The sequence below is a fragment of the Thamnophis sirtalis genome, unplaced genomic scaffold (assembly GCF_051295495.1).
Source record: "Thamnophis sirtalis isolate CommonGarterSnake01/CBP01778 unplaced genomic scaffold, rThaSir2_p1.2 scaffold_4, whole genome shotgun sequence".
In the NCBI taxonomy this organism is placed as follows: Eukaryota; Metazoa; Chordata; class Lepidosauria; order Squamata; family Natricidae; genus Thamnophis; species Thamnophis sirtalis.
In genome coordinates, this window is record NW_028261384.1 from 102,549,866 (window position 1) to 102,576,313 (window position 26,448).

The following is a 26,448-nucleotide window of genomic DNA, read 5'->3' on the forward strand; positions in this document are numbered from 1 at the left end:
ATGGCCATTACACTTTACTGACTCGAGGCGCTCGACCCGATTCTAAGATGGCGGAAGGCCATTGGCGTGAGGTGAGAGTTCCCTGCGTCACGTGACAGGCAAGACGGGGGTGTGTGTATCCCCGTCGTGGGTCCCGGCGGAAGAGTGAAGGGAGTCGTCTGAACGGCAACATCTTACAGCAAAGGGAAAATAAGACGGCGCGTTTAGCGCTGGAGAACCGGAGACACGCCAGTCACCACGGATTCATCCGTAGCCAGCGCGGCGGCAGGGGCGCAGCCACCTTCGCTGCCGCCGCCGCCGCCGCCTCCATTAAGGATGTCGCGCAGAAAGGTGAGCAAGTGTAGATCGAACCGACCTCCTTTTCCTCCTTTTCCTTTTTAATCTGCTTAAGACCGTTGGGCTCGAAAACCAGTTAAAAACGTAGGCCTTCAAGCCCGTTTCATCTCGCGATACGATTGGCTAGTCCTGCCTCTCGCCGCATCTTCAATGGCCACCTTCGCCATCAGTCAAGCGCAACCTCTTCAACGGTTATTTGTTTCCCTCCACCCGTTCGATGACTATTGTAGCCCACCTCCTTTCATTCCTAATTGGCTCGCGTCTGAACCATCATTGGTTGATCACATTATCATTTTCTACTGGCGCGTTTTTCCTCTTTCCCCCCGCCTCCTCCGGTTCTTCTGTATCCATTCTTGGCTGGGTGCTTTAGGAGTGGATGTTGAGGGCGGCATTCATTGGCTGGGATTCTGAATCGGCGTCCCTGAAATCCCACCCCTCTACTGTTTCTCAGTTTCTCATTGGGAAAGAGTGATACAAAAGTCCAACCCTCACATTGGTAACGATTGCAGGCGAGGGAATATGGTAGAAATGAATCCAAGTATGGTAGACGGGATTAAATGGGCAATGGGCTGTTTTTTGAATCATTACAATTATATTTCTGTATTTGCTAGAACTCAGTTGAGTCTGCCTGTAAGTTAAATCTGTTTATAATAGAACAGCATTTTTAACATGCCAAACATTTTTAATGAGTTTTAAAACATGGTTTTTGTAACAAATCTATTTCTAGTTCTTTTCTACTGAAGAGCAGGCAAATTAAATAGGGGCTTATTTTGGCAGTTATTCCTACAAGAACGAACGTTATGATACCGTAATTTAAGGCTAGCAAATTTATAGTGACTTAATTTTTTTGTAAAAATATAGCTAGCTGTGCCAGGTCTGTGAAGATATAATTCATAGTTATAGAGATTTTAGATATATACTAGAATCTTCTACCTTTATAGTGACGATGTAATATCAAATGAGTGAAAAGTAATGTATTCTCTGTAGCTTACTTGAATTGTGTGTATGGTAATTATGTCAAAACTAGATTTGGGAGATGATAATTCCTTACAAAAATCATTCAAAAGGCTGATGGAAGTTAAAAAAAACAGGGGCCATAAGATTACCTATTACACCTGCCCATAGATGCATCAGTGTAACCCTTTCTTCCCTCTGATATATTGTGATCCTTTCAAAACTCAGCAGTAGGTACAAATATTCAGCATGTTTTCCTGTCACTATGGTCAGGTATTAGAATAAATACATATTGATGGTACCTGATTGTTAACACAGTGCACTGAACTTAATAAAAAAAAATTTTCTTTATTTATTGTAGGAACTCAGTCACTGATTGTAAACCATGAAGTATGACATAGTGTGATATATGACATAGTTGTTGTTTTTTGCTTAGTGTACTATGATTACACTAAGTTTGTGAATACAGGAAAGTGTGCTGTTGCATAACTGCCTTGGTTATTAAAATGCTTATTTATAGCAGGGAATGTTTTGTATTACTGCAAAAGAAAAGAATTAGGCCTGGGCTTTTGGAAAAGTTGATTATAACAATGTACTCTAAATGGGGCTCCCTTTGAAGTGCATTGGGGTATGCTACAGCTTGTTTAGAATGTAGCGGCACATGCAGTTTGGGACACAAGATACACCATATAGCATTCCTGCTATGTGTAATCCATTGTCTCCCAAACAATTCAGAGTGCTAGTAGATATCTAAAGCTCTTGATGGCATGGATTGGGTTATTTGTGGGTCTGTCTCCAGTGGTTCTGTGTACCCTACCAGATCTGACAGAATGGGCATATACCTGGTACTTTCAGAATATCTTCCTGATGAATCTCAGGAAGCATGCCTTTTCTGTCATGGTGCCAAGTGGTGTCAAATGGATTAGCTTCACATATACCTATATTACCACAAGATTCAGATGACCTCTTAGCCTTTGGAAAGGCTGTGAAAATAGGTCTTTTCCTCCAGACATTGGGGTCAGGATGGGAATTCTGACTTGGGTGTTTGTGATTGGTGATTACATCGAACCTTGATTTGCTTTATTTTCATTTAATTTATTTTTAGTACATTATAAGGTACTAGGACTTGTCTCATAGAGCTTAAAATTAAAGTTATTGTGGAGAAAATAGAAAAGAGGAGGAAAACGTTTTAGGTATGTTCATGGCCCTAAGTCACTTATAAAGTAATCAAGGCAGGACAAAAAAAATCATACAAATAGGGAAATAAATAAATATTTCGGGCCACTACTTTTGATAGTTACCCCTTTTCCATTAATTTCATGTTTTACTGTGATTTCATTATAAGAATATGGGCGATTATTTATTTATTTTAATCATGGGCTACTTAGAGTACATTGGTGTTTCCCTTAATAAGATGGCTTGTATGACCTGCCAGTCTAAATTAGGAGGAACTATGACAAATTGACTTAGGACTTCCTTTGTGATATATCATTATAGTCTTTCATAGTTAAATGGATGGTTTACTATAAGAGGATGAAGAGGGAATTCTGAAATTCACTGAAGGTTTAGTCAGAACTAAATGTCTCTTAGGAACAGGAGCAATATTTTACATTTAAATTTAACACTGCATACTAATTTTTGAAGAAGGCCCCATTTGGTTTAATATTTTATTAAATATTTACTTTATCACTTTACGCACATCAACTGAGTGACCTTCAACCAGTCTCTCTCTCCCTGGGAAGGAGTCAGTGGCAAACCATTTCTAAAAAATATGCCAAGAATACTGCAGGAATTGATCCAGGCAATCATAGGAGTCAAAAGCTGACTCACAGAATAATCCCCCCCCCCAAAAAAATTGAGGAACATATCTGCATTAAAGTATTATTTTAATGCAGATGAAAGTCTTATGTGCTGTTTATTTATTTATTTAAAAATGTATATAGCTATTCATGTTTCAACCAAATATGGGTGGTTCCCAATTAAAAACTAAATGTTGGATTTTCAGAGAAATGCAGGAAGCAGTTCAGATGGCACAGAAGACTCAGATTTCTCTACAGACCCAGAGCATACAGACAGTTCAGAAAGCGATGGTACATTACGCCAGTCTGCCCGTGTGACACGTTCTTCTGCTAGGCTCAGCCAGAGTTCTCAAGGTATATCTAGATCTTTTTAAATTCTTCATTTTGGGTCTTAAAGTTCTACTTTGGGAGAAAGGATGCTTGCAATGATTAGATGTTTTCTCCTAAGCTTTGTCTAAATGGGAGGAATTGTATCATATGCCAATGAATATCCACTTATTCTTCATGAACATAAAGATGAAAATACAATTAACCATCTTCTGGTTTTGCTCCCACTCATCCTTTGGCAATGCATATATGAATTGTTTCAAACTCTGTTCCTTGGGGAGAAAAAGAAAGTAAGTATATAACAGAACATCCTCTGTATCATACCATCTTTGCACCATTTTTGATTCTTTATTTAAACCTAATATTGGTTATCAACATTTTAGGAAAGGAAAATCTAGGTCATCAAAACCATGCACATAAATATATTTTGGAACAGATATAGATTTAGATAAAGAAGCATTTAGGCAAACTAATATAGCACAATAAGGAACTGTATACTATTTATACTCTGTAGTCCAGGCTCTTGTATTCCAATACTATTATGAACTGAAGATTTACATTCTGAACTGTTTGTGATTTACACTTTCCTTTAAATTTAATTTACATATGCAGTAATGCAAGAAAAATTGTGTAAAACTTGTCCATTTTATAGTTCCTAAAAGAACAACCATTTTGGACTACTAGAGTAAGAACCACAAGGAATACGGTTGACACGTAATGTGGGCTCTGCAATGATGTTTCTTAAAATGAGATGCTACTTTCTTCTTTAACAATGCCTTTTGATCCTTCATAGATTCCAGTCCAGTTCGCAATCCACCATCATTTGCAGTAGAAGAGCCTGTTTATTCTACTCGAAGAATAACCCGCAGTCAGCAGCAACCTACTCCTGTAACTCCAAAGAAATATCCTCTGCGACAAACACGTTCATCTGGTTCCGAAACAGAGCAAGTGGTTGATTTTTCTGACAGAGGTTTGTACATGTGAATGGTTGTTGAGGACGCACCTAATAAATGTTATCATATGGGAAGATGGAGAATTGATTCTTAAACTAGTATTTGCTCAACTTCCTTTGTAGAATTTTTCCATAGTACTAGATTAAAAAGTAATATCTTTGCTAAGATGGTTTTAACATCCTGGCTATTACTTGATCTCACATTATGTGTGAAAGGGATAGAGACTATAACCCCACCCTCAATGTGTGTGTGTCTATTACTTTTGATTACCGCAGTTTTGGTTGACTAATTTTCTTGGTTATCCCCAGATTATTCTCAGTCACCAGCTATGAAAGAAACAATATTTTTCTGATACTATGTTCCGTCTTTTGTGTAGTGCTGACACAGAAATTACCCAGGAAGCATTTATTCTTTGTATATTTTCTAATTTGGCAACGTCTTTGTACACTGTCCTAATTTTCTCCCTTCTCAACAGACACAAAAAATGCAGCTGACCATGATGAGTCCCCACCCCGCACTCCAACTGGGAATGCTCCTTCTTCAGAGTCTGATATTGATATCTCTAGTCCCAATATGTCACATGATGAAAGTATTGCCAAGGATATGTCCATGAAAGATTCAGGGAGTGATTTATCCCATCGTCCCAAAAGACGACGTTTCCACGAAAGCTATAATTTTAACATGAAATGTCCCACCCCTGGCTGCAATTCATTAGGTACAGTGGAATGATTTCTGATCTGAATTTTAATTATTAGGATATTCCGTTGTTCAAGCTTCCTATATATTCTTATTAATAAGCCGTAAACTATACTTCTTTGGCTTTCAACAGGACATCTGACAGGAAAACATGAGCGACATTTTTCTATATCTGGATGCCCTCTGTATCATAATCTTTCAGCGGATGAATGCAAGGTAACTTATTCTCAGGATGTATGTAATGAAGAAAAACAGGTGGAAAGTCATAATTGTAACAGGACAGATTCATATGCTTTAACACATCTTTGCAAATTTCAACTTCTGGAAGATAGTCTGTTTTATACATTGTACCAAGATATGGCTTATTTTAACCATCACTTGAGGTTTGGTGGTCCCATGGAAACAGTTCCAGCAGTTTCTAGATTCAAAATCCATACTGTGGCAGATTCATATTCCTTTAAATTACATGATGTATGAAGGAGATTTATATATAACATTTTTCTGGATTTCAAGGTGAGAGCTCAAAGCCGAGACAAACAAGTGGAAGACCGGATGCTTTCTCATCGACAGGATGACAACAATAGACATGCTACCAGGCATCAGGTAATTTCTACTAATTTTATATATATAATTCAAGTCTGTCCTGGCTTAAAGAACCCCACTAGGGATTTATTCAAATTATTCACTTTTTTTTAAAGAATTGTCACATTGCACATATAACAACTATGCTCATATGAATAATCAGCTCATAATTTGATGCAGTCGTGCATTATAAAAAGCTAAAGATGATTCTAAACAGAGGGAGGGATGCATAAAGCAAATTCATGAAATACTGGAGAACCCATGGAATATTGCCAAAGCCAGATACTCATCTGTCTGTCTGTCTGTCTCCCAATCAAATATTTTATTTCCTACTCCCTACAAGGCACCAACTGAAAGACAATTGAGATATAAGGAGAAAGTTGCAGAGATGAGAAAGAAGAGGAATGCAAGCTTAACTAAGGAGCAAAAGGAAAAATACATGGTATAAAAACCTCATTTATTTTCCTTAGAAAATAAGCCATGTGTTAAGACATCCTTTTTAGTTTGGTCTTCCAAATGTGTTTTTACTGTGCTTAAGCAGTGTATATTAAGACAGGAAAATTAGAGTTAAAACATAAGGCATCTGAATCAATAGCTTTCATGCCATGGATTCGCAAAGAATTATTATTTTGTTTGAAACAAGTTATGAGATAGATAACAATGGAAATGGATCTATGGAACATTGAGTTGTGTTAATCCTATTGTTTGGAATCCATGTGTGAATTCTAGCATTGCAATTATTGCACGTCTTTCTAGAGAACAGGAAAAGGAGTGAGTAGGGTTGAAATAGTCTTTTTTTTCAACTAACCACATGTGTCAATATTCCTTGTTTTTTTTACATTATCCAAGCAGTTGAATTTTATTTTAAGCACATTTGAATTAATTTATATTTTTCAACATCGAGATCTTTCATAAAAGTCTTTCAGTTCTCTAAAAGTAACGGAATATAGTGATACCACTGAAAGGAATTTTTAGACTTTTTCTTCAACTGTTTATCCATCTATGCCCACCCTAAACAAATAGGAGGTGGCTATCAGGAGTTGCTTCCCCAAATGCAGGAGACATTTTTTCTTTGTGTTTATGAGATATTTCTTCTGTTGTTGCTTCAGGAGCATAGACAAATCTATGGCAACACGAGAGAGCCCCTTTTAGAGAATCTGACCAGTGAGTATGACCTAGAACTATTCCGACGAGCGCAAGCAAGAGCTTCTGAAGATCTTGTAAGTAGGGCTGAGCTCATTCCATTTCATATCCCAGCTGTGAAAAAGCCAGTTATACTTAGTTCACTGCAATGCATGCAAGTTTGCTGTAAATGGATAGAATCAAACTAAACTGATGGAAGGAAGCAAAGCTAAAAGGTTCATTGCACACTTCATAGCAGAGCTCATAATGTTTTGAAGGTTGGTCCTGGCCTAGTATATATTGGGGGTACACACCAAAAGTAGACAAGTATAGGATCTAAATAATTTAGAATGTGTTTTAAAGTTTACTACATTCAATGTAATTAAATAACTTCATATTACTCTCAGGATATTTCACTACTTATCTTTTTGGCTATTTAAAAATATATAATCATAATTTATAAGGTTATAGCTAATTCAAATTAAAAATGCAGTAGAAAAAACATTAAGAGCTGATGAGTGCTTCAGTGAATCACTTCATATAGCAGAACGTTTCTGACTTGATGGCTATAATAAATGATTGGCCTATCTAGATAACATTTTTGCCAGTGAGACTTGATTTTCTGGTGACATTTTTAGATTAATATATTAATAATATACACATTAACTGAAGGCATATACTAAATATAATGACTTAAAAGTGTAGTCAGTAAATAAAGCCAACAAAAGAGTACAAAGCAATAAATGAAGTAAAATAAGATGTTAAGACCTTAGCAAAATAGAACAACTCGTCCAGCCATTCAACTCTGTATTGTTTATTCCTCAGTGAGGGCATTTTATAATTTGCTCCATATCTAATTTACATATCAAATTCATTGATCTGAAAAAAAAGTGCTTATGATGTAATTAGTTCAAAATTGCTCTCCTTGATGATCCCAAATTGTATTTACTACTGATTTTTTTTAAAACCCTCTAGCTTTCTGAAATATAAATTGATTCATTTTTCTTGCATAGATAAACTGTCAGGGAAAGACAACTCTGAGCTGAAATAAACCCATCAGTTTTGGTTTATTTTCAGATGTGGCATTTTTTTTCTTGAGAATTGTTTAAAATGTTTTTATGGATTTTTTCCCCTCTGCTCTTTACACCTATGTAATCTTTAAAGGGCAAAGAAGTACCTTTTTAAAAAAAAAACCGTGCCCTGATTCCAGCAAAAGCATCTCTGATGTACAGTGTCCTTAAGAGAGTTGTCTTCAAAATCAGAATACTAAATTTGACATTTTATGAGCCTGATAGAAGGATTGACGCCAATCCGTTTAGAAACAAAGGCTTTGGTATTGAGAGATGTGCAGAGTAGCTTCATACCACTGTTAATCAGAAAAACAGAATCCACTGCATAAGCCTCTTTGTTTAGGCCTTGAGCAAGGTTTTTGACCTTCTAGATTTCTTGTCTCTAATGGCTAATTGCAAACAGAGCTGCACAGTTGTTCAGGTTAACTATTGTTGTAGTAAAAAACTATAATTATCTGTAATTGATTTATTTCCTACTTTTGGAGAAAAGGAGAAAGACTAGATATTACGCCACCTTGCCAACCAGAGGCATTGTCTTCCTATTTTTTCAATATTATCTGGAAGTACATTGGGAATATATTTTCTTCATAAGGAAAGAGAAATTGTGACAACTTTGAAACGAAAAGCAGTTGTGCAGTATTTCCTATTTTGTTTGTCAGTTTTACAATACTTGCATACAATGAACCTGCAACTACTGAATGGTAGGATCTGGATATCTCCTAAAACTACTAGATTGTATATAGCCCAGGAGAAGGTTTGAACTCTATAGAATAACATCAGGCAACCTACATCTAATGAGTCCCCAATAGCGCAAAATCATTCACATAGTATTTGCTTCTTATATTTAACCGCATATGATCAGTGAAGCCTAGGAAAATTGGCATAATATCCTGCTTTCATTGTGTATTGATAATGTCAGAAACTTGATCCAAAATTTTGCTACTCTGTTTTTTAATTACTGTGGCTGTTTCTGCAATTAAATATTTTCTTCTGTGTTTAATATACATGTGGTGGGTTTATACATTCTGCCGATCTGCAAACTTGCATACCATATTTAACTTAAAGCAATTTGTTAACTTTAATAATAATCATGTAACTTTGAGCCCAAATATATTTTAGTTCTTTTTGGTTTTGCAAAGTTTGTGAACCTAGATAAAATGTAAGGCTTAGTATGTCGTGTGAAACCAGCAAGTTATGATTAATTTGGTAAATAATTTAAGCAGCATGCCAGGTGATTCAGGAGCAAAGCTTTCCATAGGATGGGGAAGGAAAACAAGGGTTATAATTCTGTCAGCAGACATTTTAATACAAAATTTGCAAATATTAATTTTGGAGGCAATCTAATTTTGGCTATAGTCTTATTCCTATTTTCTTGGAAATAATTAGTGAATTTGATGGGACTTGAACAATTTTGTTTTTGTTTGATAGGAATGTGTTGTTAGTATTGTATTACTTCAATCCTGCTAATTTCAATTAGATGGAAATTTACTGGAGCAAGTTGTGGCAATGATGAAATGCATACTTTACCAGATGGAGAATCCTTTTGAGTTCACTTTTCTGTTAATTAGTAAACAGGAAATTTGTATACTATTGGCAATGTAAAATAAGCCGTAACTTAAAAAGTATCATACTATGGCTTTTCTGAGGTTGCATTCAATGTGAACTGAAACTTTTTTTTCTTTTAAAATCTATCCTGTTTCCCTGAAAATAAGACATGTCCTGAAAATAAGGCCATGCCAGATTTTTGGGGTGGGCAAAAATATAAGCCCTCCCCCGAAAATAAGCTCTAGTGAAGGGGTGGGTTTAGCCAGAACAGGAGGCAGCCCTTCCCTTCCCCAGTCACCTCAGGGCTTCTCAGCCCCTTAATCGGATCAGCTGAGGCGCTCCATTCACAAAACAGCTGATTCGTGGGTGCTGCTCAGGCCTCTGCCTCCAGCAAGTGCCAATCGCTTTTGCACCCAATTGCGGCTGCAAAAGAAGCTGGAGGCCAAGCAACACAACCCACATGCCTCATGACTCCTTACCTAATGGTGACAGTCACAGCAGGCAGTACCATCCATGGAACAGGAAAGGAAGGCATGGAAATCAATACACGTGGGACATCGGAAAAGCCCTGCAAGGAGACGCTGCTGCTGCCGTGCAGAAAATCTTCCACCCACCCCCACCACCTGCAGATCGCCCTTTCAAAGAGGAGTTTCACCAGGATGAAGGAGACACAAACACAAACGCCGCCTTCAGCCACCTCTTCGTCCAGGTGAAACTCCTCTTTGAAAGAACGATCTGCAGGTGGTGGGGGGAGATTTCCTACACTTCAGCAGTGGTGTCTCCTCACAGGGCTTTTTTTGATGTCCCAAGTGATTTCCATGCCTACAGGAGGTCACTTCTCACCTGCATATTCACATTGAAGGCTCAAAATGGGGGGTTTTGCTTGAAAATGTGGAGGAGGATATTCCTGCCTCTCACCCTGTTCTGAAGGTCAGCACAGACTGAAAAGAGGATAAGAGACAAAATCCCCCCTCCCTGTTTTCAAGTGGTTTGCAAAAACACCCCATTCCAAGCCTGCAGCGTATTCCAAGATTGCAGCAATGAAGGCTCAGAGTGGGGCATTTTTGCAAACCGCTTGAAAATGGGAAGGGGAGATTTTTCTTCCTCTTACCCTGTTCTGAAGCTCGCACAGACTCAGAACAGGATAAGAGGCAAAATCCCCTCCCCCTTTTCCTGGCAATCGTTCTTTCCTTGGTATCAGTGCAGACACACATCCCCAAATGCTCTATCCGAAGCCTTCTCTGCATCTGTGCAGAGCTCCCAAGAAAAGGATGGTGTGTGTGTATGTATGTGTGTGTGTATGTATGTGTGTGTGTGTGCGTGCGAGAGAGAGAGAGATCCCTAACCCTACCCCCCTCCACTAACCTGCTTTCCTGCTCCATTCTCCACTGCCATGTGCATGACAAGAAAAGTACTTTGTGGGACTACTTCCAACTTCGCAAGATTTTTTATTTTGCGAGAAGTTGGAAGTTATTTTCTGGTATTTTTTTTTACCATAGTCACACAGACTACTTTTCTTGGCCTGCACGTGGAGCAGAGAATGGAGCTGGATAGCAAGTTAATGAAGAGGTGTGGCTGTCTTGGAGGAGGAAGGTGTTTGTGAGGTGTGTGTGTGTGTGTGTGTTTGTGTGTTCGTTCTGCCAGGAAGAGCCTCCCCCCCCCCCCCCCCGCGAGGCCAGAGCAGCATAGTCAGCTGTTTGGCAGCCAGCAAACAGGGCAGGAGAAGGCCAGGGCGGAAGGAGAACTTGGTCATTGTGGCCACAGGCAAGCAGGTGGTGGGACATAAAGGGTGGGGCTGGTGGGTTTGCTGCCTCCTGCACCTGAAAAATAATAAGACCTCCCCGAAAATAAGGCCAAGCCCTTATTTCGAGGATCAAAAGAAAATAAGACTCTGTCTTATTTTCAGGAAAACACGGTATTGTAAGGTTTTATAGTGCCTTAAATAATTTTCTCCATTTTCCTCTTCAATAAATGAATCATTATTTCTGTGAATAGGAAAAGTTGCGACTTCAGGGCCAAATCACTGAAGGTAGTAACATGATCAAAACCATTGCTTTTGGCCGCTATGAACTGGACACATGGTACCATTCTCCCTATCCAGAGGAGTATGCCCGGCTTGGGCGACTCTATATGTGTGAATTCTGCCTCAAATATATGAAGAGTCAGACAATACTTCGCAGACATATGGTAAGTTTTTAACTTAAGGATATACAATGGAAAATAGTTTCTTTATTCAAATTTGTTATATGCAGCCAATATAGTCTGGACAGTATACAAAATTACAGTATACAAAATTAAAATTAAAAAATCTAAAATAAGGGAAAACAGAAAAGCACATGGATAGCCCAGATTAAGACAATGTAAAAAGCAATGCAGTTTTTAAAATCATTAATACTTTTTGCATTGTTTTATTGGTATTAATGTGTAATGTAAATATGTATATTAATGTACATTAAAAAAAAATGAGTTTAAAACAAACAATAGCAATTCTGCTCACTGATGAGCCTGTTTTTTGCAGCCCAAATCTGGTAGCTTTAACCCTAGTTCCTCTTGCATTTACAGCTACTTTTTGCTCTGCTGATATGCTCTAATTTCAGGAAGGTGTTATTTTAATCATGGTTTATTATATATTTCTTCTAAATCTATGTTTTTTCTATCTAAACATAATTTTGCATATGGTAAGGAATATGCTCTTGCCTTCTACTGCTTTGGAAATTTAATCTTGTAAAAATGCAGTTTGTATTTCCCTGTCAATTTTCTGAGAAAAAATGGGAAATGCTGCAGAGAAATCGGTTCTGAAGAATGCTGCCATGACCCCATCTTGAATAATCATCTCCAGCAGCAGAGAATCTAGTTTGGGCCTTCGACCTCTTTTTTTCCAGTGCTTAATTGTGACCACCTTATTGCTTTAGCAAACAACGCTTTTTTCCAAACAGCTTCACATTCGACTTCCAATATAGATGGCAATGGTTGCTTTGGCTGTCAGTCATAGCTGGGATAGAATGTGTAATGTTTATGACAAAGGAGAAGGAGGCCAAATCACTTGTTGAGTTATATAAGCTTATAGGCTGTTTTCCATCACCTTAAAGTCAGATGCAGTCATTGATTGATTATGTGTAATGAAGTTGGTGTTGACATATAGATTTTCTTCATGACAATCTGTCTCTAGCTTGGTCTTTCAAGATCAATTATTACAATCCAAATATTATAGATCTCTGTAATTTCCTTTATCTAATTCTGCCCATTCTGAGCCAGGCATAGTAATTCATATAATTTATTTCATGTGGAGCACAGAGAGTATTATTTGCCTATAAATAAATAAATAAACAAACAAATAAATAAATATATGTAATACACACTGTTACAATGATCTGCTCATATTAAAATGAGTTTTATTGTGATGGAAAATTTTTAGCAGACATGTTTCGTCTGATTAAAAGGAAGGGAGGAAACGTTTTTCATAAGGCCCATGTAATATAAATTAAAAGCCTTCTGTAGAATGAACAGAACCTAAAAAAGTCTGGATTATTGTCTAGTGAAAAATTGAAATTTACTATTATTATTAGAGATATTAATGTAAATATACCTTTTATATTTATTACATGTAATGTAATATTGTTTACATAGTTGTAGCTATGCATGCTTTCTTTTAATTAGTTTCATATGATAAAATACCTTTAAACAGTTTACCTATTCTTAATCAGAGCTCATTGGTCAATAGCCTATACTAAACATCAGGTTCATTTTGTTTTCTGAATAGAATATGACTTACTGCTTCTGAATCCGAAGCAATTATCTTTCCTGTTCAGTGGTATATTTGAAAACCAATTATGACAGTAATGCTTGTTTATCACTCTTCATAGGCAAAATGTGTCTGGAAGCATCCTCCAGGGGATGAAATTTACCGCAAAGGTTCAATCTCAGTATTTGAAGTAGATGGGAAAAAGAACAAGGTAACTGTGTTAATAGAGTGGCTTTCGGGAAGGAAGAGAGCTTGTATATGTAATCCATTTGTAAATCATACAGGTGGTTTTGCTAGAAATTTTTCATCGCTGTTGCTAATCACCCTGAAACATCTCACTTCATGCTTATCCCAAAAGTGCTTTTTCAAGAAGTAACTGGGCCTAGTTGTTTTTCTTTGAAGTCATTTTGTTTCTCAACCAAGAAGATTCTTCAGCTCTGACTGGATGGTGGGGAATGGAAGATTATATTCTTCACAGACAGCTGTGTTATAGACTGGAGATGGATGATGTTGTATCCATCCCCCTCTGTTGAGAGAGGGCTGTTCAGTTTTGACATAGATGGCCTCTTTGATCCTTCTTCCAAATGACCAGTTGTCTGTAAGGAATATAAATTCTTCCATTCCCTACTATCCAGTCAGAGATGAAGAAGCTTCTCGGATGAGAACAAAAAACAAGAAAACCCAGTTGCCTTTTGAAAAAGCACTTTTGGGACAACCAGGACCCCAATGACTAAGAATCTCCGTAGTCACTCCATGTTGCTGCTTATAAAGGCTTGGATCAGAATTAGATATGCAGAGAAGGTGATGGCAGTCCTGGATTGTACCAATTCGTTGAAGATATAGGTTCATGTTTTTGTTTATTGTTTCAAAGCCAAAAAGTAACTTTTGTGCCTTTGGGGACACTCAAATAATACCCGAGCAAATCCTTAAATCACATACATCTTTTTTCAAGGCTGTGCAGCTTCTCTCTACTGTGAACAACACAATCCTGGGACAATAGATATTCGAAACTGCTGCTCACCAAGTAGTAACCAATTTTTTGTGGGGTGGGTGGGTTGATTTTGACTTACTATTGTTTGGTCTGCAACAATCTTTGAAACACTAAGAAAGTTCTACCTATTGGTTATCCATAGATTTTTTTTTGTTCATGTTTTATGGACTACCTTGTCATAAGTACTGGGAGGGTAGATTGCCTCCTGCTAATCAGTCTTGTATTAATATCTTGATTCTCTTTCTGATTTTTTCCAGATATATTGCCAAAACTTGTGCCTCCTGGCAAAGCTCTTCTTGGACCATAAGACTTTGTATTATGATGTCGAACCATTTCTTTTCTATGTCATGACAGAAGCTGATAACACAGGATGCCACCTAATAGGCTATTTTTCCAAGGTCAGTAATAATGACTGTACATTGGATCTAATCCACCAGCAGGGCTTTTGTGCATCAAAACAGTGTGATGATGATGATGCCTACATTGCCCTAGCCCAAAGAGGCTTAGTGGTAGAGTACTTGCTAAAGATAGGACTTTGCTAAAGGTAGGATTTTGCTCAAGCTAGGAAATTTCCAGACTATTAAGGGGGAGGGAAGTATATAATTTTTCCAATGTATAGTCACTTTTATTACATCAAAAATTTTGTTACAGGTAGTCCTTGATTTATGACTACAATTGGGGCCAGCATTTCAATTGCTCAGGATGTGGCCATTGAATTATCATGTCACCGGACCTGACTTTATGACCATTTTACATTTTATCAATTGACTTTGCTTGTCGGAAGCTGGCTGGGAAAGTTGCACACCATGATCATGTGACTGTTGTATATGTGAGTCAATTGTCAAATACCCAAATTGCAGTCAGTCACATGACTGGAGTATATGTGTGTGTCGTGTGACGGTTGTAATTTTGAGGAAGGGTCATAAGTCACTTTTTGAGCTTTGTAACTTTGAATTTACAACTGTAGTTAAACGGTGGTAAATCAAGGAATATCTGTATGTGTAACATGGTTTGCTTATGAAAGTATATTTATATAAAATGGAAAAGTAATTTATTTAGACAACATTGAATATGTTGATTAAATTTTCTTTAGTATGTTTTTAAAGTTTATTACAAATGGGATGAAAAACTGCTGAATTATAAAGGATGTAGTTTCTCTTCATTTATATCTATTTATTGTTTGCCTGCCTACTACTACTAATGCTGAAAACAAGGTAATAAAAATAATGTAAAAGAATACAAAATCATCCACTGTCTCAAATAGAAAATATGGAGCAACACCCAAATATTAATATACATATATTTACCCCGTGAAAAGTTATCCATTCAATACTATCAATAGTTTCTTCTTCATTAGATTCTTTGGTTATTTTTGAAAACTAATCAAACTTCTTTATTCCTTTGCATGTTAATTGCTTGAGTTTTGCCTCTTTTTAAACTGCCTAGTTTGTTCTGTGTCTGACCTTTTTAACATATCAGCGAAAATATACAGTAATTAGGCAATACTTCAGAAATTTCAGATTTGGAAACAAATCTGCTAGGTTTTCACATTCTAGTTTAGGCATCATGATATCCAAAGAAAAATCCAGGAAAAAGTAGCTTTTGGGTTTGTGTGATTTCATATGTAATTTTTTTAATGCACATTAAAGTTTATATGTGTACTTGTATATAGAATTGAAAGCAACATGTGCATTAAAAATGTAAGTGTTATTAAATATATTTATATAAAAATAACACACTTAAAATATATTACTGTATATATATAATTTAATAACACACTTAATTTTTTTAATGCACATGTTGCTTTCAGTTCCATATACAAGCACACATTTAAACTCCTTTTTGCTACAAATGTCAGTTTCGGCTATTAACTGTTAATTGATCAGCTTTTAATTCTTGTTTATGTGGCAAGAAACTCCTATTGCAAGCACAAAGCTATTTTCTAAACTAATAATGTCTGGCTATTTTCTGAGCTTCCTTGAAAGATCTAGAACTTTACCAATCTATAAATCCATTAGATTACCATATTTTTTGGAGTATAAAATGCACCAGAGTATAAGACATACCAAGGTTTTGAAGAGGCGATTTTTTTTAAAAAAGTAGGTAGGTAGATAGCAGGATATAGAGGGAGAGAAAGAGAGAAATACAGTAGGTAGGTCGGGAGAGAGTGAGAGAGTAGTTAGGTAGGTAAGTAGGTAGATAAAGGGATAGAGAGAGAGAAATATATATAGAGATAGAGAAATACAGTAGGTCGGGAGAGAATGTGTGTAGGTAGGTAGGTAGGTAGAGGGATAGAGAGAGAAAGAGAAATACAGTAGGTAGGTAGGGAGAGAGAGTAGTTAGGTAGATAGATAGATAAAGGGAGAGAGGGAGAGAGAAATAGAGAAAGATAGAGAAATACAGTAGGTACGTAGGGAGAGAGTGTAGGTAAGTAGGGAAAGGGATAGAGAGAGAGAAATAGAAAGATAGAGAAATACGGTAGGTAGGGAGAGAAAGAGTAATTAGGTAGGTAGGTAGGTAGGTAAAGGGATAGAGAGAGGGAGAGAAATATAGAGATAGAGAAATAGGTAGGTAGGGAGAGAGAGAGAGAGAGTAAATAGGTAGGTAGATGTTTCCAGGTGTATTTATCCATGTGCTGGAGAAGGAAATCGCTGACGTTCTGCAGCACCTAAGACTTTGTTTCTGCTGGCACAGCACTTGATCAGTCTTATTCTCATCAATCAGTTAAAGGGCTTTCCAAAAGGGGAAAAATAGTTTTTGCACGCTGCAAACTGGATACTCAGAATTCTAGAACCTTCTGAAAATAAGGGTGTTTTGGAGAATGGTTATTCAAACCAAACAAAGAAAAGTTTGATTTTTCTTATTATAAGCTGAGATTCCAAAAAACATTATTTGGCATACCAAGACAGAATGCAGGTGAAGGCTTAATGGCTCTTGGGTTCTCAGACCAAATTCGCTTCACTGGGAATATCTTCGTTTATTTATTGTTTTGCTCAAATTTGAACCAGTCTGTTATTAACTATATGCTTATGTAATTCTTATGAAACATTAGCCTGAAATACTACTTTGTTCAATTTTAGGAAAAGAACTCATTTCTCAACTATAACGTTTCTTGCATCCTGACAATGCCTCAGTACATGAGGCAGGGTTATGGCAAAATGCTTATTGATTTCAGTAAGTATATTTACTTCTATATATATATATGTTAACAGTGCTATAGATAATAATATTAGCCAGTGACAACTAATAATAAACAGAGGCAGTGCTTGACCTACAACCATTCGTCCACTAACCATTTGAAATTATAACAATGCTGAATGAATGGGGAGTTATAACTGGTCCTTGGAGTTCCAGCCATCCCAGCAGTCCCACGATCACGTGATCATAATCTGGTCTCTTTCAGTCCATTGACACTTAAGTTTGCAATCTTCCCAGCTGGCATTCCAAAAAGTCAACAGGGAAGGCTGCAAATCGCTGGCTTAAGACTTCCCTGCCAGCTCCCCACCTTCCCCATCTCCTGCATTTACACCGTCCACTGACTCCTCTAATACATCTTTCCTAACCCACTTAGTGCTGCTCATACTCCCCCTTTTTTGTTTCAAACTCCAAATAAAAATGCTGCACTTAAAACCTTTGATCCTTCCATGTTTGTTGCTGTTGTGGCTCGCCAGCTGCCAGTGGAGCTGGTGGCAGACTCGGACGATGAGGAGATTGGGGAGGAACTTGGGCCAGTTCTGGAGTCTGAGGAAGAGACTGATGGATGCTATGCGTCAGACGCAGAGATAGAGTCAGGGCTGTCCAATATTTCCCAACCACCGGAGACGCAGCTGCCTTTGGAGGTTGAGATAAGTGAGGAAGAAGAACAGCTGGGGCCTGTTCCAGATGCACGTATGTGCAGAGCAGTTAGGAGAGGTGAAAAACGGAGGAAAAGGAGTCGACTTGGGAAGCAAAGCACATGTGGCTGCTGAATGGCCCCTTCCTGGCTGGGGAATAAATAGAAAGAAAGAGGAGTGGTTGTTGTAGGAGACAATGGTTCATATTTCTGAAGATTTTGCTCATTATATTTCGTGAATCAAAAACTGCTTGCCAGAACTTAATTTGCAGCTTTTTGGCTGGGAGCTCATGGCCTTGCAATTATTGCAAGGAACTGATAACATCTGTTGCTGCATTTAATTGTTTGCAGGACTCTTGCTTGGACTTTTTGGTAGGTGAATGCCATTAATTCCTAAGAGGTAAATAAAGAGGGGTTTTTCGTGACAAGGAGTCTGTATTTTGCTTCTAAGGCCGAGTCAGATCAGTTGCATGAATTCAAAATGGCTTGAGGACTTTGGCCACTAGTTTCTTGTTCCCTTGTTTTTCACTATGAACACATGAGAATAAATGGTGGTAGCCCCTGCTACCTGCTACTAAGAATCCAGTGAGATTTGAAAGACATTTTTTATTTTTAAAAAAATGTAAGATAAAATGGAAATAATGTCAGATTGAATCAGATCTCAGCAGAGAAACTTGATCTTTGCTTACTTAAATAACAGCTCGGAGTTACTGAGCCAAAATAAAAGATACAGGTATCTAGTTGCTCACATAAGACATTATAAAGGCCGTTGTGTTACTCTATAGTAACTAAAAATTAGGAGGACTGTTGTAGCACTTTTTCTAATAAATAAATAGTCATTGAAAGCCCTAAGTTTTTATGAACTACTCTCTGTTGGTTGCATACTTATTTCTGTTAATGCAACTTGTTGATCTGAAAGGTACTACCAGATTCCCCCGAGTTTTTTGTTCATACTTTTTTCCCCATTAGCACCAATGGGAATTAATAGGTACTTAATAGTTTGTCCTGCCATTTTCAGCTCAGAACACTGCACTCAAATATTTTGCACATCCCTGGTGAGTACCAGAAAATGTGACAGCAGCCTCACAAGTAATTGCTGGACTAGACTTATTTGCTGTAACAACAAAATGAGACAGCTCTCAGATTTTAAAGGTCATATCTTTTGTATGCTGAAGAATTCTCTATAACTATCTAAACTTTGTAAAGCAATAAATAAATAACCCAGAAGGAATTTAGCTAATAGGAACTTATACAATGCTACCTATAATGGAGGTCTAAACCTACTGCTTAGAAATTTTGGCAACAATATCTTAATACATTTGGATCCTATGAGAAGTATGGTTTAAAGAAATCTAGTCAGGCAAATTGAATCAATCCCAAATCGTATCAGATTCAGAGCTGTTTGAAGTATAACATTTTGATGTGTCAAAAGATTTACAAAGAAGAATTCTTACCTCTTTTTAGTAGGGATATAACACCATATTGTGCTACAGATTGTGCATTAGATTTCTAATTTGCTGCCAAGCCTTTATAATAGTAATAACATGATGAATATTCTAATGCAGCCTTCCATATTTACTCCCAACTTGATAGATTGGGTAGCAATTTCTATACAGCAAATTGGGTTTTCAGATAGGAGGTTGCTAACTTGTCCCAGACAATGTTACGTTTTGAACCAGTTTAAAATTTGCCTTGTGCAGTTGCATTTTATTTCATTTGTGCACTGAATTCAAGAAATTTGAATTTTGGAGTAGTTTGTTCATCACAAAGTATTTGAGCTCTTCAATAATGGGTTTACAAATCCATGTATGGAACTGGTGGAAATAGTCTAAAAATATCTCTAAGAGCAATTTGCAAAACTGTATGTGTGCTCTCTAAACAGGCTATTTACTCTCCAAAGTGGAAGAGAAAGTTGGCTCTCCAGAAAGGCCCCTCTCAGACTTAGGACTTATCAGCTACCGTAGTTACTGGAAGGAGGTTCTTCTCCGTTATCTGCATAATTTCCAAGGCAAAGAAATCTCCATCAAAGGTGGGTTCTACTTTTCTTCACTCTCTTTTCTTAAATTCTAACTCTCACTTCACTGTGGCCACATGGAGCAATTTTTCTCAATTTACTTTTACCGGGAATGTCTTTCTTACCACGTTGCAAAAAAAGAGAGATTTTAAAATAAATAAAATGTAAGAACCTATTGAGGAATAGGTCAAGGTGTCCAGAGATTAAAAAGTCTGATAATCTCTCATTTATTTTTCATTGCTGCTTTACCCTAGATGCTGTCTCCCCCATTCTCTATCCTTACTTTTTATGAATTCCAAAATAGTCTGGAATCTAAATGGAGAATAAATAAATGCATGCTTCAAAACACAAATGTCTTGAAACAGTTCCAGCCCAGTTACTTCAATCTATTTTTCTTCTTGTAGGAGGAAAACATGTGAAATGCCTCCTAACAATAGAAGCTTAAAATTCATCTCTATTCTGTCTTCCAGTACCAGAGAAGTCATGGTATTTCATAACTGCTAAACTCATTTGATTCTGCTTTTGTGGTTCATCTGGATGAGCAAAGCAGTTAATCCTTGACTGGAGAAAATCACATTCAGTCTTTTTCCATCTCTTCTGAAGGGCAGGCTTTCAGTCTACCTTTGAGATTATAAATTCTGTGAATGATACATGTTCTTTTACAAAGCCACAGGAACTCGTCTTCTGGCTTCCAGTCTTTATGTGACTGGGCAGGAAACAGCATTTTTTAAGATAGATCATCACATGTATTTGTTTCATTAATAATAGACTTGTGTATCTCTTTATTCCAGAGATCAGCCAAGAGACAGCTGTCAATCCTGTTGACATTGTTAGCACTCTGCAAGCCCTTCAGATGCTCAAGTACTGGAAAGGCAAACACCTGGTCCTAAAAAGACAAGTAAGAGTTTGCCTTGTAGTTTTGCATCTTTGTTTGGGAAGTTTGTGGGTACTCACTGTATGTTCTTTTTTGGGGAGGGGGGGCTTCCTCTTCTGCCCTAGATTTGCTACATTGGAAAACAGGAGTCTGTATGCATTATCTGAACTGAGAAATCTTTTGCAGAACTCTTTTCAGTTTTCCTGGGAATCATAGCTGTCTGAATATTGTTGGGAGTCCAGTACTGGAGAGCTGAAGAGCTTTCCATTCCATCTTCGCTAAACATTATATAAAGCAAAATAAATTACTTACAGAATTTTTGGATGGCTGAAGAAAACAATATTTATATAGTGTCCCTATTTATCCTTTGATACCTTAAAGTTTTCACTCTCCATGGTTGTGATAGGTACTGGTTCCATTTCTTGTGTTTGCTTAAAAAAAACAAGACAGATACAAATTAGGAAATAATATTATAAAACAATGAATAGGAGAGGCATGACACTACAAATGGAGAAAATGAAATATAGATGGTACTAACTAAAGCTGTTCTGCTTCATTTAGAACAGGGTGTATATTCTTTCTTAAGATGGAAATTGCTTTTGACCTTTGAGTGGTATATTTGGGGACCAAATTCCAAGAGAAATTGGAACTTACCTAAAAAGGAATTATCTCCTCTTAATAGCTTTATGGGTACAGAGCAATCCTAAAAGAAAATCTCATTGTGTTTGTTAATATTAATTCTTCAATATTTTTTGTTTATATTCATGACTGCAATATTAATTGGTCTGCATAGGCTCAACCAAGAGTGAGCAGAAGATCAATCTTGTTTTATTTTTGTAACAAGCTCTGGGTGATTTGGAAGAATTGTTCAGGTTTCTGAGTCACAGAGTCTAATAATAGCAACCAAAGTACCTTCGCTTCTCCTGATAAACTTAAAAACAATTATTAGGTATCTGTATTTTTCGGAGTATAAAATGCACCTTCTCCCCCTCCCCCTTAAAAATGCGTGAAAATTTAGGTGCATCTTATAGGCCGAATAAGGGTATTTTTGGCCTCTCGAATGTTGCGTTTTCTGGCCCCCAGAAACACACTGCAGTGCTCCGCACAACCTGTTTTAGCCAAAAACAGTTTTTGCCAAAAACAGACCCTTTTGGGGATCTCAACCCTCCATGCGTCGTCCCCAATCCCCAGAAGCACTCTGCAGGCCAAAAACAGAAACGTTTTGGGCGAAAACGAGTTGTACGGAGCACTGCAGACTTCTTCTGGGAGTCTGAGAAGGTGAAAATGTGACAGGCGGAGGCTAAAAACTATTTTTTTCTTGTTTTCCTTCTGTAAATTTAGGTGCATCTAATAGTCCGGTGTATCTTATAGTCTGAAAAATACCAGAAATGAAGTTGTATGTGGAACAAGCTGTGAGAGCAGTTCAGTTCTAGAGTTCAGAACAAATTCTTGAGTTATAAAATCTTAAATATATATAATGTTTAGGTTTTGATTAAATAAAACAAAGCTGTTGTCATTCTGGTCTAAGACATTCTGACTTACAAACAAAATGGTCATTTCACCAAATCTGTGGTGACCATGGGAACGGAAAAAATGAATTATGACAAAATCAATACAAATGAACACATTGCTTTCTAAAACTTTCCTTCAGTACATTTTCTTCTTTTTTATTCAACTAAGTTATTACAGCTTCACTCTCTAAAACAGTAAATCTGAAATAATGTGGTATCAATTTTCTACCTATAACAAAAATACTGGAAAATAGGACTCTTTCAAAATTAATCAGGGAACTTTTTTTGGACTTACACAGGTTTTTATTTAAGAAAGCAGCACTATAACTGTCCTTCTGACATAAACCATGCATGTGTTTGTTTGTACATATAGGCGACTTTAATTACAGATGACTCTAAGCAACATTTACTTCTTCAGAGCTTTCCAAAACAGCTGCAGGGTTGGTGCTGATCAGACTTCAGGTGGAGCACTGTGCCAAAGGAGACAGGCAGTAGCTCTCTTAGCTTGAAATTTATGTCATTACTAGTTATAATTATGTCTTCTGTAGATAAATTTCACCAAACCTTTAACCTGTCTTTCTTTTTCTCTTACTCTTCTCAGGATCTTATTGATGAATGGATAGCCAAAGAGGCCAAAAGGTGCAACAGCAATAAAATCATGGATCCTAGCTGTTTGAAATGGACCCCACCCAAAGGCACTTAATTAACCAGTCTCTCCAAGAAGTGTGAACATCCCATTCATGTGCTGTCATCATCACCACTGTGGGTACTTTTTCTTTTCCCAGCACTAGAAACATCCTTCCAGATCTTGGACATGTGATTGCTCTTGGTACCAGCTCTTCCCTTTCAGATATTTCTGCAGTGTTTTACTTTTTATAGAACATTTTTGAACAGACACCTTGTCTATGAGGCAAGATTGAAAAGATGAGAGTTCTGGACAATATTAACATGACCTCAAGAAAGTGCAGTAGGATTTAGTTGCTCCTCCATCAGTTACTTGTTCCTAGCACAAAAACTAGGGTTGCTTCTCACATTTTTAGTTTTATAACTTCTTAGCCCTCTGAGATGTAGTCCACCTATGCAATATAGTGGAATTGCAAATGTGATGGAAAGGATCATATTGCTTCGTTTTGCCAATTGGGGCAGAGAAAAATCAATTTTAAATTTCTTTGTTAAAAACAAAGTAAAGCTAGTGGGGCTAGGGGCAGACATTCTCATTAGTCCATTTCTATACTAGCTTTTATCCACATGTTTTTAATAGGTAAGAGAGCACTAAAAAAAAAACCCAGCAATCCTTGTGCCTGTGTTCTGAAATGCTCCAATCTATTCTATTCGCCCTACATTTCCTTGCCATTCTGCTGCATGTGTATATACAGTCTAGATGTATGTCCGTGAGACTATTTCCTCACCACATGTTGACAAGGTACAAGTAAGAAATGATCCAGTGCTTCCTGGAATCCTGAATTGCTTCTGGATGTGCAAATCTCTCACATTTATTTGCAGAACCTAAAACTTTCTTGTTCTTGGCACCTGTGTATTCCAACATTGTCATCAAAATATTTTCCCACTTCAGTCCACCAAGAGAGTTGATGGGTAAGGAAGCTCCAAACTGACTTTGGTTTCTGAGAATAGTAATGGTTTTATAATTTTGGATACAGGGTATCAGAAGCAATGAGTCAGCCCTCTGTGAATTGGATTTTGTAGCTGGGATAGTCAGATCCCCGATGGGGAGATATCAGACAGGAAAGATGTCACATTACCTGATCTTGATTGCATGCCGAATGGAAATACAAGATGCCATCACTTACTCTGTAATTTTGGACAAGTGACCCTCATGGCAGTTTTTGAATAGACTCTGACTGCCAATATATTTCAAGAGCCAATTAAATTAACTTTGTAGGGAAAAATTGCAAGATCAACATTTGAGTCTTGGCATAGCATCGCCTCTCTAATTTGGCATGGCTCATCATTTTGGATTAGTTACTTCAAGGGTCCTATGCTTGAAGCCTAAGGAATATACATAGAAACACATTTCATCAGCTGGTGGAGGAACACTGCTCTTTTTGCCAAATTATTCCTTTGCAGTATATAGCTACGGTATATACATTCGGCAGTTTTGTGATTTATTATTCAATTTGTGAAGCTGCTGGATATGCTAATGCCAGGCCTCAGGGCAATTCGCTGCAGCTGACTGAATGTAGTCTTCATGATGGCTTGTATTTTTTGGGCCTACATTGTCAATTTGCAGATTTTCCCTGCCAATGAGACTGCCTTGGTCTGATAATTTTCTTATCCTTTTTTCAAGCATTCTGTAAGGAGATTGATAGCTTCAGCTATACTGCTCCATAAATGAATGTTGAGAGTTAGCTCAGAAGTCACTGAGGGTAGGTGGATAGTTATGGGTATTTTTAAAATATTTTTTTATTATTTTACAAATGGAAAATAAAGTCTATTATACAAGGTTATCCAAAGACAAATTTTAATCTCATTTTAAGGTTTGGTACCTGGAGGTTTATCATAATATGACTCCATTTTATTATGACATTAAAATTATCAGTTTTAATTGAAATTGTGACAAATTAAAAATAAAACTTCAAAACAACTATAATAGATCTCCAGCATCAGTTCCATATTAAGCTTTTTACCATTGTAAGTCAGGTGCTACAAGTATTTTAATTTGCCCATTTCTAAAACCCCGATCTTCCTATATTACAAAAGGGAAAAGAGGAAAAAACTGGCTAGTCTGCTACACTATTATCTGCCAGTTCCAGTTATACATAGGTGGCAATGTATACATAAAGAATTGGCCTACCAATAGTCTTTATAAGCTTTCTTTCCTTTTTGCCTGTATTATTGGTGTGAAGTTATGTCTCAGCTGCTGGCTGTGTTTCTGCTATTTCTGTGCTGTATTGGGTTGCTCTACTGGCTGATCTTTTGGCCACAGATGTGCATGATATTATGCAGTAATATCCTAGTATTTGAGATGAGAACCTTTTTCCAAATGAGACATAGAGTAACCCGGCCCTGGGAATACACTTACATGCAACAGATCAAAGTAGCCGTAGTGGAGATTAACGGATGATGGTGCTCAGCCAGCTTGAAGTATGGTCTTTTACATCCTGGGTTTTATCTTGAGAATGCTTCCTGTTCTGAGGCAGTGGTTTGTTTTTCTTCCTGGCATGGTGGACTATGCAAAGAAACAGCATGTTTTATTTGTTTGGGGACTGTAGAAAAATGGGCTCGTGTGTTCTGCACTCTAATTGCAGTTTCCACAAAAGTAGGAGTGTGGCTTTTAATGGTAAGGTTAGGTGACACATATGAAAAAATCCTGAAGATACAGTTATCCATACAGCTATGCCTTTCACTCCTGCCTAGCATGCAATTTTCAATAGTAGACACCTGCATGACATACAATCTGTTTTCAACTGAATATTTATTTAAGAATTGTCCTTTCGTCTCCCATCTTGAGAAAAAAATAAATAGACTTGTTCAATCTCCACCAAGGATTTTTAGATAAGAATTCCTACTTGTTGGTTCTTGTGTTTGGTTCTGACTTTTTATTGCCATCCTCAGTCTGCAGGATTTCTTTTTCTGAACATTGTCTGGCAATTGTTCTCAGCTTCTAGATTATTGCAAAAAATGGGGTGTAATGCTCTTTTTTGTGACAGAGGCTGGGTGTTCTTGTACAGAAGCAAAACTGTTTTCCTGGATATTTTAGAATATGCTATCAGTGTATCAACTTCTCAATAAAGCATGTTCTCTGCTCTCATTTTTTTTCTCAAGTATTATTCTGAAAGGATTACGTGGGGGGAATTGACCTCTAAGCAAGATTTTCTAGACCACTACTTGCCATTTGAACCAATGTAATGGGTGGATTAAGTCAAGTCTTTAATTTGTTCTGCTTCTGTTGAATATTCTACATTGCACTCGAGGAACCAACAGAAAAACCATTTGGGAAGATTCATTGTTGGCTTTCAAGCACAGAGTTTGCATATGAAGTCTTGGCATGCAAGCTCCTTAAAACTCCTTGGAAAGTTAAGGAAATAAATCAGAAAATCCATATTAGTAGTTTGCTGAATGGATCAATTGTTAACTACTAG

The 26,448-nt window shown here is 37.2% G+C and overlaps 1 protein-coding gene across 1 annotated transcript; it reads left to right on the forward strand.

Moving 5' to 3' along the window:
• Positions 1-82: 82 nt before the first annotated feature.
• On the forward strand, positions 83-26,117 carry KAT7 (lysine acetyltransferase 7). The gene is made up of 15 exons (XM_087713621.1): positions 83-330; positions 3,296-3,443; positions 4,210-4,386; positions 4,845-5,084; positions 5,199-5,281; positions 5,579-5,668; positions 5,991-6,089; positions 6,757-6,867; positions 11,380-11,571; positions 13,248-13,337; positions 14,375-14,515; positions 17,198-17,291; positions 19,832-19,978; positions 20,755-20,861; positions 22,950-26,117. The coding sequence occupies exons 1-15, from the start codon at positions 316-318 to the stop codon at positions 23,049-23,051; spliced, it is 1,836 nt and encodes a 611-aa protein (XP_087569747.1). The 5' UTR covers positions 83-315; the 3' UTR covers positions 23,052-26,117.
• Positions 26,118-26,448: the final 331 nt, after the last annotated feature.